At 36.4% G+C, this 15,708-nt stretch overlaps 2 protein-coding genes across 2 annotated transcripts; one reads left to right on the forward strand and one right to left on the reverse strand.

The window, feature by feature from the left end:
* The first annotated feature begins 65 nt into the window (after positions 1–65).
* LOC116291794 (WD repeat-containing protein 53) lies at positions 66–1,386 on the forward strand. Its single transcript, XM_031699005.1, has 2 exons — positions 66–765; positions 857–1,386. The coding sequence occupies exons 1-2, from the start codon at positions 126–128 to the stop codon at positions 1,222–1,224; spliced, it is 1,008 nt and encodes a 335-aa protein (XP_031554865.1). The 5' UTR covers positions 66–125; the 3' UTR covers positions 1,225–1,386.
* LOC116291793 (transcription factor Dp-1) lies at positions 1,378–13,660 on the reverse strand. The gene is made up of 14 exons (XM_089026226.1): positions 13,272–13,660; positions 12,859–12,986; positions 12,467–12,533; positions 7,497–7,609; positions 6,947–7,060; positions 6,307–6,377; positions 5,746–5,878; positions 5,588–5,650; positions 4,425–4,568; positions 4,187–4,255; positions 3,944–4,092; positions 3,595–3,761; positions 3,289–3,349; positions 1,378–2,710 (listed from the first exon to the last, which is right to left on the reverse strand). The coding sequence occupies exons 1-14, from the start codon at positions 13,312–13,314 to the stop codon at positions 2,401–2,403; spliced, it is 1,632 nt and encodes a 543-aa protein (XP_088882352.1). The 5' UTR covers positions 13,315–13,660; the 3' UTR covers positions 1,378–2,400.
* Positions 13,661–15,708: the final 2,048 nt, after the last annotated feature.

Consider the following 15,708-nt stretch of genomic DNA (forward strand, 5'->3'; position numbering starts at 1 on the left):
ATGAGCCCGCAGATCTTATCAGCTGTGTTACCCATCATCACTAGGAACGCCTGTTGTTTTCTGCATGTTCGCTTGTCGAAGCACAAAACGAGAAGGTGACAAATCTCTCAAAAAAAGGCATCAAAATGCAAAGAATCGGGACTTGGAATGACGGGCATGGTGAAGCGGTACTGTCCCTTGATATTAATAGTTTAGGAATCCTGGCATCTGGTGGAGAAGATCGTCTTTCTGTCTGGACAAGTGAGGGTGTTCCTATGACCAAAATTAGCCCTCCAGCCACAGACTCCAGCGAAGTTACAAGCGTCTGTTTCTGTCGACGTAACGAGAATCGCCTGTTCGTTTCTTCAGGGAATAAAGTCTTCCACTACGATTTAAGATCCTTGGATAGTCCAGTTTCTGAGTTTCACTTCAATGAAGATGAAATTAACCAACTGGTCATCCATGATGGCGGGCAGTATCTTGCTGCCTGTGACGACACTGGTGCTGTAAAAGTCATCGATACGCGTCAAAACAAACTCTTTAAAACCCTCAGTCGAGGCCATGGTAATATTTGTTCAACGGTTCAGTTTAGGCCTCAAAGGCCGTGGGATTTAGTGACAGGCGGAATGGACTACAAAGTAGTTTACTGGGATTTCTCGTCTGGTCGTGTGCTCCAGGATGAAGACATGCAACAGGGAGTAGAGTCTGGCGCCTATTTTGTAAACCCGCCGTTTGTTCATTCGCTTCACGTTAAGGAAGACAGCAGGAATTTAGCTGCAGGTTTAGGTAAGAATTACAGCTAGTTTTTCATGTGATTGGGATCCACATTGGTCTGTTTGCTATGCAAATGAAATATGGTTGGATTCTTTTCTTGCAGGGGATGGAAGCATCCAACTGTTTCACTTCGAGGGAAGGAAAAAGCTTATCGTTGATCAGAAGATCAAGGGACACACACAGGGAGTATCTCAAGTTCACTTTCCAAAGTTTAAACCTTCTGAAAATATTCTTATATCTGGTGGTAATGATGAAAAACTCATTTTGTGGAATTTCAAGTTGAATGATGGTCAGAAGACTAATGGGAATAATGCATGTGTCTTGGACCATGAGGTGAATCCTTTTGAATCTTCAAACTGTACCATTGAACATGGCTCTAAAGTGAACTGGATTGTTTCTCATTCAGAGCAAAAGAACTTAGTTTTTGTTGCAGACCAGACCAACCAAATTGCAGTTTACGAAGTTTTATAACCCTGTCATATAGACTCAAGGACCATGGAGCACCATTTAAACTAGGGGGGAGGGGGGAGAGGTGGCTGAGATTGGTTATACCATTAGTCTTGCATTCTTTTTTTGATGGCAGTACCAATTGTGTTTGTAAAGAAAATAAAGATATCACTGGCCTAGGAAACATGTATTTGTTGTTTTTATTCTTTTTTTAAATAGATTTTTCATATTGACTTACAAGTTGTCATGATTTTGTTCACATGATAATATAACTTGATTACATCCACCCTAAACAACTAACTGGTGTTGTAAATGTCATGAATTATAATCCCTACAACAACAGGTGTGTGCTTCAACTAAATAAGGCAAAAAAATCATCACCTTGACTTGAAATGGAATGTTATCCTGCACATCACTGAACCTATAAAACAGGTTTTATCGTTGACAGAGTAACTAATTTTGGATGTATTACATACTTCTTGAATTTCTTGATGATTTTGGATGGAATTGATCCTCACAATGTTAATTGAAAACCATAAAAATAAATGAAAGCTACTATGGACACAGACATTACATTCTGTAATAAAATGACAACAGGTTTCACACAAAGTTGTCTTGATGCTGGGCCATTATCCTACGGCTTCTATATTCCTAATTTATGATGCCTTGTCAATATGCATAAGTAAAAAGAGATAATCCGTTTAAAAATCAAATAACCCAGCTATTTTACAGAATAATGGCACCATAAACACAAAATAAAATGACAGTTTTAGTTCCATATATGGTTGAGTCCTCGGGGACTAAATTTTGTTGTCATGGTCGTCGTTTGACAGCACTGTAAATATGCACAGCATTTGTTTTGTCAAAGTTCAACCAGACACATTCCAAAATCTTTAAAGCTTAGCTAGCAATATTACAATATTATTATATTATCATTACCAATAACTGTTCTAATCTAACCAATCACTACCTTCATCTAACTACAGAGCTATGTAAAATTGATGGTATGAAAAAATGTGCCAAAAGGAACAATTCTCGTTGGTTATTGAAAATTATTATACAAAAGAAAGAATTTTTTTCTTTAACCATGTGAACATTATTCTACAGGCATTTTGGATTCAAACAACCCTGGGTGGAGAATGAAGAGAGGAATCTGCTAACAAAGCAACAAAAAGACCTGGAAATTTTGAACCAATTATCCTATTGGTTGGAATTCTGACCGTCAGTGTCTGTAAACCCATCTTGTGATGATTCTGAATCAGCCTCCGAAACAGAAGCAGGAGAAGAAGGATAAGAACAAGGGGAGACCGTCCGGTGTGATGTGACTCCATCACTTGCCATGGAAGAGGTTCTTGATGACCTGGCTGTACCTTTGCAATTATTTGCCATGGCTAATGGTGACGTCCCTTGTGGAAGGGGAGTCGCAAGTGGCGAAGAAGGAGTGTTTGTGATGGGTAAAGGAGACATGCGTGCTGGTGCCGCCACTAACGGTGACTTTCCAGAGTTGGACCTGTTTGATGGGAACAAAAATGTTTACTTAAGTCACATCACTAATGTCTCAAACACTTAGTACCAGTGGGTATTGATATTTATAACGATGATAATAATAATAATTATCTAATGCCAAATTTTCACCACAATTCGTTTACATCATTATCAACACAACATCCACCATCATCAGGTTACTGGCTACTTTTATCATCACCATCATGTATTATCAACATCATCACCAACATAACTATTGATTATCATAATCATCACCATCACAATTCCCCTATTTCATAATAAACCTCACATCAAAACAAACTATTGTTTTAACACTAGGGATCATGGTCGCTGGAAGGGGATGGAATGACAACAACACATCTTAAATCACAATGATATTTGGTACATGAGCTGATGAAGGCAAGAACAACTTTATATCATGCTAAATATCTCAAAAGCATAGAATTAACCTTAGATTTAGCCTAAATTTCTATAATTTTAGCCGACTTAAACCGTGACCTCATTATGAAATAGGGCAATTCATTACAACAGACTGTTTTTTTTATACGACTGGATTTACATGTTTAAACAATGGTAACTTACGAGACTGAAGTTGGACTGATACTGTTAGAGCTGAGCCCTACTGGTCCTGATTTAGCCATATCTACACAATAAGAAACTGTTAGGTTACAAAACCACCAAGTAATACTCATATAGTTCCAACTATTTCATCAAACTCATTTGAGAATTTGATTGTTTAGTCAAGCTATAAACATTAGGAAACTAATAAACTTAAGAAAACACTACTTTTTGATAGATACAGGACCATTTGATAGTTCATATTCCATGTTCCCGAGCCAATTAACTATTGGTAATTTGAAAACTGAAGTATATCAAAAAAGTACCAACCAATGACATAAGGTTCCAGTGCTTTAGGTACCATTGTTCTGGAGCGGTTCAGATTATCCTCTGAGCATAGCTTCTTTTCCAATCCAAATGCCATGTTCATTCGCTTCAATACTTCTATATCATCATGGATTTCAAATGTGTTGTCAAAGTTGAACAGGTATTCAAATCTGTGAACAAATACAGACTAGATTCAGTACACTTAATTTATTTGAATGAAAGATATACATGTAAATAAACAGGTGAAATGGTAAGTTGTTGAATGCGAACGATTCATTCCACCCCCTATTCTTTTTGCTTACAAAAAAAAGAAAATTCCTAAGCAAGTTCACCTGCTCTTCCTATTACTTACTTGTCATTTGATATACTGCAGTCAATGACTGTCTTTTTGCTGGTATTGACAATAATAAATGGCAGATGAATTGTTGTGTTCTGTGCAGGAGCTCCTTGCTGTTTTTCATTAACTCTGTTTCTTTGTACTAAGTTCTTGAATGCTATTTGCTGTCGAAACAGAATTAATTTTGTCAAACTTTGAAAACTGCTAATATTGACCTTCCATATTATAATGGCTTTGAATTGAGTTGGATTTGTTAACCTGTAAAATAAGTTCTTGAAGTTGGGCTGTCTTTTGCCGTATTCTGTCTTGTCTATCCTTTTTCTCCTCCTGCAAGAATTGACCAGGTTTTACAATTTATTTTGCTTTATAGTCTGATTTATTGACTTTTACCATCCTTAACAATGACTAATTTTAAGGTTTGAAAATGTAATCAAAAGACATTTATTCTTGTTTTTTTTTTTGAACTGAAACAGTTTAAATTCTAAAAGGTTTATACCTCTAATTGCTGACACTCCTGTGCCGAGTTGGTTGGTAATCCTATCCATCGTATTTCTTTCTTTTCTTTAGAAATAATGTTCATCGCCATGAGAACATTCAAAGCATCATAAACTCTTCTTCTGATGTTTTTCTGGTCATATGCCTGAAAGAAATGGAGAAATATTGAACTCTGTCATAAAATAATGTATTGTGTCTCTGAGTGCTTTCTTCAACAGGAAAGCAACTGCATGATATAAGTAAACCTTTCCTTTTTGTTTAATCTATCAGTGTTTTTTTCTTCATTTATTTCTTATTGTGTTAACTAGTCAGTCAGTCAATCAGCCAGCCAGCCTTCAGTCAGTCAGTCAGCCATTCATTCATTCATTCCAGTCAAACAATCACTTAGTTTGTCACTTAGTCAGTCAATCAATCAGCCAGCCAGCCTTCAGTCAGTCAGCTATTCATTCATTCATTCATTCCAGTCAAACAATCACTTAGTTTGTCACTTAGTCAGTCAGTCAATCAGCCAGCCAGCCTTCAGTCAGTCAGCTATTCATTCATTCATTCATTCCAGTCAAACAATCACTTAGTTTGTCACTTAGTCAGTCAGTCAATCAGCCAGCCAGCCTTCAGTCAGTCAGCTATTCATTCATTCATTCATTCCAGTCAAACAATCACTTAGTTTGTCACTTAGTCAGTCAGTCAATCAGCCAGCCAGCCTTCAGTCAGTCAGCTATTCATTCATTCCAGTCAAACAATCACTTAGTTTGTCACTTAGTCAGTCAATCAATCAGCCAGCCAGCCTTCAGTCAGTCAGCTATTCATTCATTCATTCATTCCAGTCAAACAATCACTTAGTTTGTCACTTAGTCAGTCAGTCAATCAGCCAGCCAGCCTTCAGTCAGTCAGCTATTCATTCATTCATTCATTCCAGTCAAACAATCACTTAGTTTGTCACTTAGTCAGTCAGTCAATCAGCCAGCCAGCCTTCAGTCAGTCAGCTATTCATTCATTCATTCATTCCAGTCAAACAATCACTTAGTTTGTCACTTAGTCAGTCAATCAATCAGCCAGCCAGCCTTCAGTCAGTCAGCTATTCATTCATTCATTCATTCCAGTCAAACAATCACTTAGTTTGTCACTTAGTCAGTCAATCAATCAGTTCATTTTAGTTTGACTTACCTGATCAGTAGGAGACAAATGCTTTTCTGGGTCACTAAATTCACGAACAAGTTCATCTGCAACCTAAAAAAGGATACAATTCAAAATTTAAAGCACAAGTTGATAGTAGTAAATTTAGGAGTTCACATGATATTGACCAATAAGAGTCATTCAAATACCTCATTATAAGATGTGGTTCCTTTCTGCTGTACTTTTTCACAAACTTTCATGGAGAAATGCCGAAGTCCTTTCCCTGACTTATCACCAACAGGACCTCTGCCAGCACTTGGTAATCGCTTACCCCTTTTACGCCTGTCAAAATGTACAATTTGATTGGTTACCATGACCATGTAATACTACTGGCTCGCATCAGTTGCATTATAATGGCTCAGAAAAAATAAATGAGATGACACAGAAAAATACCATCTTCCTGTTTTAAAAAAACATCCTTTTTTCATGACGGTAGCAGTTAATAGCCAGTGGCTAACAAACCTTGATTTTTGCGGAGGGCGGAAAACTGGAGAACCCGGAAAACCCTCGAAGCACAGGAGAGAACCAACACCGAACCTGGCAGGACTCGAACTCATCTTGGGTCACATTGATGATATGAGAGGCGAGCGCTCACACACCTACGCTAATATAATACCCCAAACGTTGACAACACACTAGTTCTTATTACCCAATACCATAAAAATATGGTCCTTAATTAATAGGGACTACATCAATAAAATAGAACCCACCTTTCTGCACTATCCATGATATCATTTTCTCCAAATTCTCCTCTTCTCTTACGTCCACTTCCAGGGGTGCTCCCTAAACAGTTAAAAGTTTATAACACATCAGACAAGAAACAACCACTCAGTCTGAGTTATATTTGTTCAACAAGTTGGTGTGTTCGAGACTCATCTTCTTACTCTTCCCCTTCCCCAGGACATGGAAATCTCCATTGTTTATAGGAATCCTCACTTAACTTAAAAATCCTTGATCACTGGTGTAGACAGGAGGTTGTATTATAACTGGGAAGCCCCTTTCTATGTGATATGAAAGCCTTATTTTCAGGCAAGGGGAAGGGAAGGATAATTTGTTGAGATCAAAGAGATGCAAAACCCATTTCAACATTTCAAAAGTGAAATACCTCTCCCAAGAAACAAGAAAATGACAAAAACATTGCATCTTCAAATGATTTGCAATGGATGTCTTCAGTTTGAGCATTTTTGCCCATTTTGGACAATGTGTCATATTCCCTAGAGTAATATTTCTTCATTTAAGGGTTCCACAGAATATGGATACAGTTCAAAAAAATAATCTTACTCTCAAGAGAATGCAACATGGTCTGAAATGGGAAAACATTACACCCAAGATAAAAAGATCTATTTATTACCTTGGCCATGTATTTGAAGGTGAGGGTATGATTGGTGCTGCTATCATTGTTGCAGGTGTTCGTGGGCTACCGCCGACAGAAATAACCTGTTGACCCTGTGGTGATCCAAGGACCTACAAGTGAAAAATTTCATTCAATAAGTTTACCCAAGATAAATTTCAAATCTATAAATTGCCAAATGTATATTTTCGTACAGTTGACTGCTCTGGAGAAATATAAATGTATGATTTTTTGCTTTAATTTCCTAGCCTGTATGTACATCCATGAGAAAACAATGCCAAATGTTACAGATTAAACATCTGTTGTATATGAAATGAGGTCTACAAAGCTATTACCACTGCTATGTGCTGATCTAGACAAAATTTGGCTAGTATGGAAATCAGGCAATACACTTTCGTCAATCATAGTATGTAAAGGTACCAAGCAATTTATTCGATTGAAGGCAGTGCATTGCCCGATTTCCCTACAACTTTTGTCTCCATCAGTGCATAACAATGAGAACAGAGGTAACCACATCTGGATTTCTTTTCTCGGCAGGCATATATTTACCATAGGAGAACCAGGCGTAGCATTACTGGTTTTGGGGAGGATGAGAGGTGACATTTTTGTAGGTGTTCCAGAAGGCATTGATGTTGATGAAGGAAATGTGGTTGTTGCTTGAGCTGAAATCAAAGGAACGTCTTTAATCATGACCTTGACGATTATGAAAAACGTAATACAAAACTAGCATCACAATTTGTGTGAACACAAACACATACTATTTGTGTTTTTCCTGCATCATCAAAAAAATATAAGCATGGGTAAAATTACTAAATGTGTTTTACCAGGGAGTGCTATATTCTCTATGATCATCAATGCAACACACTAGCTATTCAAGTGCTTTTCCTCATGTTCCCAATCTATTCTACCTAGTGTTTGACTATTTTTTTATACTACTTCACTAATTTTGTTTATCATGTGTATTTCCTTGGGCAAAATAGGTTAATAAAGTAATAGTAAACAAGGGGAATCACATGCTGCAGCATATTACCTCTAAGCTGTGGGGTCTATATATTGCATGTGCTGCAAAACTCTTAGTTCTATCATCTGGATAGCCAAGGTGTGTAGAAACTAACCCATAATAGACCTTGCATGGGCTTAACAAGCAAGAGGGTCATTAAACAATGTTGAAAGAAAACACAACTATTTATCAGCTATTTATTTAGCTGCATGTACATGTGTTAAGAACATGCTGAAGTCATTATACAATCCTTATTTTAATGCTAACTTTTATTGAAACATAAAAACCACACATTAACTATTACTTCCAGTGTTCTTCAATTAACAGCATTCACATTTTGAGAGTTTTTGAGGAAGTTAGAGTAAGATTTTGAAGTCATATGTTTTAGTAATTATCATTAAGGTTCTGTGTTTGCATGAACATGTGTTTGGACAAAGAAAAATAAATTTTAAAACAGTGGCACGCTTCTGATCTAATTTGAATACCTTCTGGTCTAGTCTATCAAAAAACTGTGAAGATATTTTTAAAACTACATAGCCTTTAAAGTATCTTTGATATTGACAATAATGATCAAGTATTTTATGAAAGACACAGTTTTATGGAGACTAGCTTTAGAGCAAAAAGCTTTTCTGAGGTAGTTCACACCACCTTCACACCTCCAGAACATGTAAAATTATGATTAAGTAAGCAAGCCTAGTCATGGCCTGTTGCCACTGATGATTAGTTTAAGGTACCTGGATGTTGTTTACATTTGTTTACTAAAACAAAACCTAATGTTTATCAAACCATCACATACACTAAAACGTGACACAGATAAGATATGAGCTGGTTGAGAGACATTTTTGAGCTTCTAAAAGTTGTTGCTTTAAGCAAAAAATTAAACTGTCGTGAAAAGGAATGAAATATCAAAAAAAGGCTAGAGTTTCCACGCATACCAAAACTATACTTTTTATCATGCATGGAAACTCCAACCTCAACTTGGAACTATTATTCGTGGTCACTGAACGGAACTTTAAGATGGAGTATTTGCAGCCCATAACTTAAGGTACCAACCACCAACCCAATTTTTGTGTTTCCCTTGCCATATAAATATCTCATTAACCTTGCTTGCTCTGTCCCTATATAAGTTATGAAACCTAGTTGCCCCACCACTTTTTCATGGCCAGCGCACTATGTGCATTGGTTGGGCCATAACACAGTGGATAAAACTTGGTCCATAACTCACAGCATGGACCTGGCATTGCAACCGTTGACAAAAAATAAATAAGAAATCCTGATATAAGTGCATTTGTTTCTATCTCTGATTATTCTTTTGAAAATCAAATACATCAATAAAAGAACCATATAAATGAATAGCAATGAATTATTCAATAGCATGAAATTATAAAAGAAAGTTAAACACAGAAATTAAGTCATAGAAACTAAGGACTAAATTAAGTCAACTTCATTTAGTTTTTTGGAGTTTCTAAGAAATTTGTTGTATAAATCAACTATTTCAAAAGGAAGAACTCTCAAAACAGTTTTTCAAAAGTATCCCTAGAAAAGTGTAAATTAGAAACTACGCCTATTTTCTGAACCTTTATCCAAACTTACCATAGTTGTGGTATACTGGTTCCGGAAAAAAAGTTTCATGCATTGGATAATAGTCGTAGTTTGGATATGAGTTTTGTGACACACATTTGTTCCAATCAAGTCTTTCACTGCTACCATACATGCAACTAGGATTCCATTTTGGAGTTTCGTTTTCTTGGTCAAAGTTGCATGGCTGTGTTTGGTATGGCTGGTATCCTTGCATATCGTAATTGCAATAGCTCTGATCCATTTCACTTTGATTTCAATGATAATGCCTTGGTTTCATAGATATCTTTTACGAATGAATGTCGAAAAACTTCTTTTCTTCTGTTCACTCTTTAAGGAACTTTGATTAGAGAGCTAATTTGGGCTATGTGCTTCCTTAAATACCTGACAATGACGCAACATTACTGCAGATGAAAACACACCACCCACTGAAAAAATAATATCAGACGTGCGCAAGAGCACTTAACTGAAGATGAGTTAATGCTTGTAACAACACTGACACACGCTACTTTAACCACAGGCGTGTGCCATTGTCATTTATCAGTTTACATTGGGTAATTAACAAGGTTGTATAACACTGGATTGCTAGAGGGGACAACAAGAAAGTTAATACAGCTTTTTTTAAAACTATATTATTATACTATCTGCAGGCAAACTAGTTTGATGATAAAGCAAAAGGCTCTTTGTATTGATTATAGGCATAGGACTGTTACTATTGTCATAACCAAAACCTTTTTCAAAATCCTTTCCCAAGATAATATGAATTTTCTAACTTTTTTGGCCTTCGGGTGAATAAGCCTTCCCTTAGGGAACCTAAGCTGAAATCATACATTGAGGCTGTTTTCTGTGAGAAACTATAACTAATGCTAGATAGTATTTTAGATATACAGTCAATTCAAAAAATGTTGTTGTCGACCAACTCAAGCCTACGCGACTGAACCGAAAGGAACTCTGGGTAGCAATCATTGAAGCCGAGTTGACTCCATAATTTTATCTGACTAGTTATGCCTGGTTTACAGCATGAACCTTTGTAGGCGAGCGGGAAGTGTTGAAGTAGACGTTTTTTTTAATGCCTTCATATTTTCGGAATTGTGAACTGAATCATAACTACTTTGTTTTTTCTTTCCCTAAACCCAAAGACATGCATTTTATGGATTGTTTCTAGCCATTATTACCTCATTACTAGCGGGAACAATTTATTCAGAACGAATATTTAATCACTTCAGTGATTTTTACCCATATTCCTTTTGGTCCAGTCACGTATAGGCTTGAGCAGGTCGACAACAACGTTTTTTGAATTGACTGTATACTGCATACACACTATCAGCAGTGTGAAGTCTACAGTAGATGTAATTCCTAGATGTGACCTCACACAATTTTGCATTATTCCTAGTCTCACCTACTGCAATGCTCTCGAAGAATAAGCTCCTAGTTCTCCATGTTCATTAATTCATATTGCAATCTACTAGGAGGGACTATATTCATTTCTTATTGAGGAAAAACAACACCCTTCTCCAATGTGGCATAAAAAAACAGCACCTCTCTTGTTTTCCTGTTGCTAAAGTGATATGCAACTTGGATATTTTTGTGTAGCCCCTTATCTCTTGAACCTGATTTCTTTTATTAGTGATCCCCACTTCCCCAGTAAAAAAAATACAGAATCTAATAGAGTATGATAGTCCTCTCACAAATTTGCTTGGATGACAATGAAATAATGGTTTGAAGTTGAGAAAGACCTTGATTGTTTTTATTCATCAAGTCCAACCTTGACTTGGGACCCTTTCTTCATGTACAGTGAAGTGAAGTTTGAAAAGGTCTCCTAATTAGCATTGATAAGTTATTGTGTTACCATAATGCCTCCATATAATCTTTCATCTTCCAAAATCTTTAAAAAGGTAGTAAGTCATTATGCATATACATAAACAACTAGTTAATTCCTACTAGCTTGATTAGTAACAAAAAATGAAAAAAATATTGCTTTTTAAATTCTAGAGTATATATGTTCATAAGTTAGTTGACATTACAGAATGTATTATTTTTATATGTAACTTCTAAGGAACATTTAATAAAGCAGAATGTATTCTCCTGCAGGTTATAGCTTGACATACAGTGGGATTGAATAGTTTATAATGCAGTACATTTTAGAATAAAATCATATTTAAATCAGAGGTCAACAGGGTCTGTTGTATTGTTGAATTAGGCTCATGAAATTATCCTAAAAGTTTCAAACTTTTGATCAGTCTTTGGCTTATCAGCTGGAAGGGTTTGAAAGTTCAGCATCTGGGACCAAAATACCTTTTTAATCTATGTAGGTTTTTTAAATATTGTCATTGAGTTATGCAATCTTAATATAGTTTAAAACACATTGTATATATATTCAATGTTGTATATATATATATATTATTCAAATATCACAGAGACCCAGCTATATATATATCAGCTCTCTAACTTTATTTCAACTAAGCCGTGCTAAGCCTCTTGTTAAGAAAAAATTATAATAATAAAGGAAATCTTTCCCTGTTGGCCATGCACAGGCCTAATAAACAATATATTGATTTTCTTCTTGAAGATTTTTGCGTCAACACTATTTTCTTTGTAAGAAAGGTTTCTCGAAAAAGTCCAATCAAAGACAAACAGAAAACATTTGTCTTGATTTATGAATCGTCAAAGACTCGATTCAATTCTGTTCGCCTTTTCCTGCCAAAATTGCAACTAGGACTTTCTGCTTCGACGTTAACAAACATGCTTAAATGTGGGAGAATCTGCAATAATGCTGGTGTTAATCGAGTTTAGAATTAAAACGAATGAGAATTTAACATTCCTAATTGGTATTGGGTTTCTAGAATCTAGATCCCTCGAGCGTACGTTGGTTTGTTAAGTAAAGTTAACTTAACAAAAATGAAATTGTAAACAGACAATAAACAATCACCCGATAGCTTACCCTTGGATAAGGTGATCGAAGAATTTTTAGTGTGTTCTATCTGTCCATTATTGTCAATCATCCCAGCCTGCAAGACAATCAAGAGTAAACTACTACCAAAACCAGAAAGACAAACAAAGCCAGCTAGAATTTCACGAAACGAACATGGAATTTCAAAGCATTGCGCAGGCTTAAATCTCCCATCAGCTATAAATTCAAACCCCATACATAACATTACTGAGGATTTCATCATTCGGAGCCTCAGATAGTTTTCTTCCTAAGGCTTTTAGTGTTAAGAATCAGGCATGAATTATAAATCAACGGTGAAACTTCGGGGATACGGCGGAGTCCACTTTCGTTTTACGTCTTGTTCAAAGCTACTGCGTAAGTAAGATCAATCTTTGTATACTCACCCCCATTACTAACGAATCGATCCCTGAATTATAAAACTTTATGTAGCCTTCTGGCACTGCATGTCCGTCTCGTCCAACTACCCGTTTTGTCGGCGATGAAGGGGTACCCTTTACAGGGCTCGGCTGACCTACGAGAAATTTGAATATTCAGCACTTCTTGTTATTGAAGAAATGTTAGATTATGGATGTAAGAAAGAACCCAAGAGCTCTGAGGACCTTGATAAGTTGTCTTGGAGTTATTGAAGAGACAGATCTGGCAGGAGAAAGGTAGAGGCTGCTAATCTTGTGAATAAGAGGTGCTAGGCTGAGAGCCAAAGTAACAATGCGGTACAAGAAGAATATAACGAAAACCCTCACGACACCACAATCGTCATCAAGACACGTGTAGTCCAAAGAAACTACCTCTTTCTTACCTTCGATCCACACACTAGTCAGTGTAGTTCCAGGATTAGACATTGGGGAAGATCGCCACAAAAAAGTGAAGGAAATACAGCTTAAACTCTCAGCGATCTCATAGGTACGAACCAACAGCAATCCACAAAGGTTGAACTACTCGAGTCACTTCAAAGGGCCCAGATTTTTCGAATTTGTACCCGATCTCCTTCAAAAGGCCTTTGACTCGTAGATGGATCCCTGGAGTATTGCAGTTATGATTCGGGTGCCATTTTGGGGCCGCAAAGTATGACTTTCGTGAGCTTTTAGTTGGGTGATATGGTTGGTTTTCCACTCAAGCGGACATATTTTTTGCAGCGAGCTAGAGGACTTGACAAACGATCTTTCGCGGTGGGGTTTAATTTTGCAATCTGATTGGTCAATCATTAACCACGTGGCCACAATTCTATTACTGCGCGTGCGCTGCATTCTTCACATAACTTTGCTGCCTCGTTCGCGGGAAAAAAATCACGCGTTCTGATTGGTTCAAAATATTTGGAGGGAAATTTTCGCTGACCCTGGATCTTCGTCAATGGGAAAAATGGCCAAAAATTGGTTTCACGCGAAACGATAACTTTTCTACGAAATATTTTGTATTTTATTTCACAAGAACAAAAGAAACCCCGTTATTAGCTTAATAACCATTTAAGATTTTCTGCTTGAGATATTTTATGGACGATAAACCTCGAAAAACTTCAGAATAATGAGATGATCTCCCAAGTGTGAAACGTAATCTCTCATTTGCATCCTTGTTTTTTTCCTGTGTTGAAATTCATAAGTAACAAAATTTAAAAAAAACGCATTTTTTAGATTATGTGAAAACACATTGACTCAGTTTTACCGATAAATGTACGAGTTTTTGAGCAGTTATTCCAAGTAATATTATAACATTTAGAAAACGTTGGAACTAAGTTTTATATGGTTCACTCTTTATCTATTTTGATACTAAGGAACTGCATGGTCTTTCGATTGTTCGTTACCGCGTAATCTTTACGAAAAATATTGAGTGTATGTATATAAAACAAGACTTTTAACGATTTTGAATAGATTTCATCATTTACAGTTTAAAAAAGTCAAAGAACCGAACGCGTGATTTTTAGTAAAAATGGATGCATTTCGTGGTCCTTCAGGAGTCATTCATCTTTAACCACCCTTTTAAGTTAAGTTAAGACTTTTGTTTTTCTTTGATTTATTAAACAAAGGTTTATCTATAAAAGGAAATGTAGAGAGTTCCATGCAATACTTCACACTTAACAACAATCCTTCATGAAACCAGTCAAATGAACTTCACCAAGTGCTGTGTCAATATGGTAGACTCTTCTTCAAGTATTGGAATCACCCGAGAAATTCCACCACGAAAAAAGAAATTTTTCACAGGTTTGAATAATAAATGTGGCATATATGTCGTCAAAACCATGATATATTTTCTACTCAAGAAGATATATTACGATTTATTCGAGCAGTGTTACGAAATTAGAGTTTTATATATAGCGATATCGTGACTCTTAAATGGCTTTCGCTCTAACCAATCAGAACACACAACAACACTCCTCTCATCTTATCACAATGCTCGTTAAGGGCACAGCGTGCGATCGTATGTTATTCCGTCCACACGAAAATCTACTCGAATTTCTGAGAAACAGAACTAGACGAGAACAGTGCTGTTCAAATCATCTTAAGATGAATTTAAGTGTTACATAGGTGTTGAAGTCGTGTTGCAACGACACGCAAGCTTGCCAACTTTAAAAGCGCACGAAACAAAAGCGCCAGCTGGCCAACATATTGAAAACCGGTTTCTCGGTTGATTGGTTATGTATAAGGAACACAAGACCTACTGATGAATATGGGAGAATAGTGATAATAAATAAAAAAACAACCTGTCGTTGCTGCTGTATGAGCTCGAAATGACAATAGAAGCTTAACATGTGGATGATGATGTACTCGTAACAACCTCAAGAATGAATCCATTCAGTTACGTGTTTCGACAAGAAAACTATTCATTGTCGTTGTGTTAATTGACCGAAGGACTTTTGGAGATAAATGTTGTTTTAAGAGGAAAATATATCGTAGGTCAAACTTTTGAATTGAATGTCACGTGGGGACCATAACCTGTCGTACAGAGAAATATTAAAGACCATTTTCTCACAGCACAAGTGAATCACAATACTGACGTTCGTTTTGAATATTGGAGTCCTACTTGGGAGTAAAAGGGGAAACATTGACATTAGGAAGAGCATTGAATGAAGATTTTAATAGTTAAGGGAATATTAAATTTATAAACTCTGCTTTCTCTTCAGTATTCTACCTCTCCACTCGGTAATTTCAGCTGTCTAAGATTCTGAATCTAATCCACCTTAGTCATTTCTTTCCCTTCCCCATGCTCCCCCAGCTAATTTATGATTCGCGGCCGCTAGCGTT

This window comes from Actinia tenebrosa, unplaced genomic scaffold, assembly GCF_029948245.1.
Source record: "Actinia tenebrosa isolate PJP-AT-01 unplaced genomic scaffold, QUT_ActTen_1.0 PGA_scaffold0__85_contigs__length_37466705, whole genome shotgun sequence".
Taxonomy (NCBI): Eukaryota; Metazoa; Cnidaria; class Anthozoa; order Actiniaria; family Actiniidae; genus Actinia; species Actinia tenebrosa.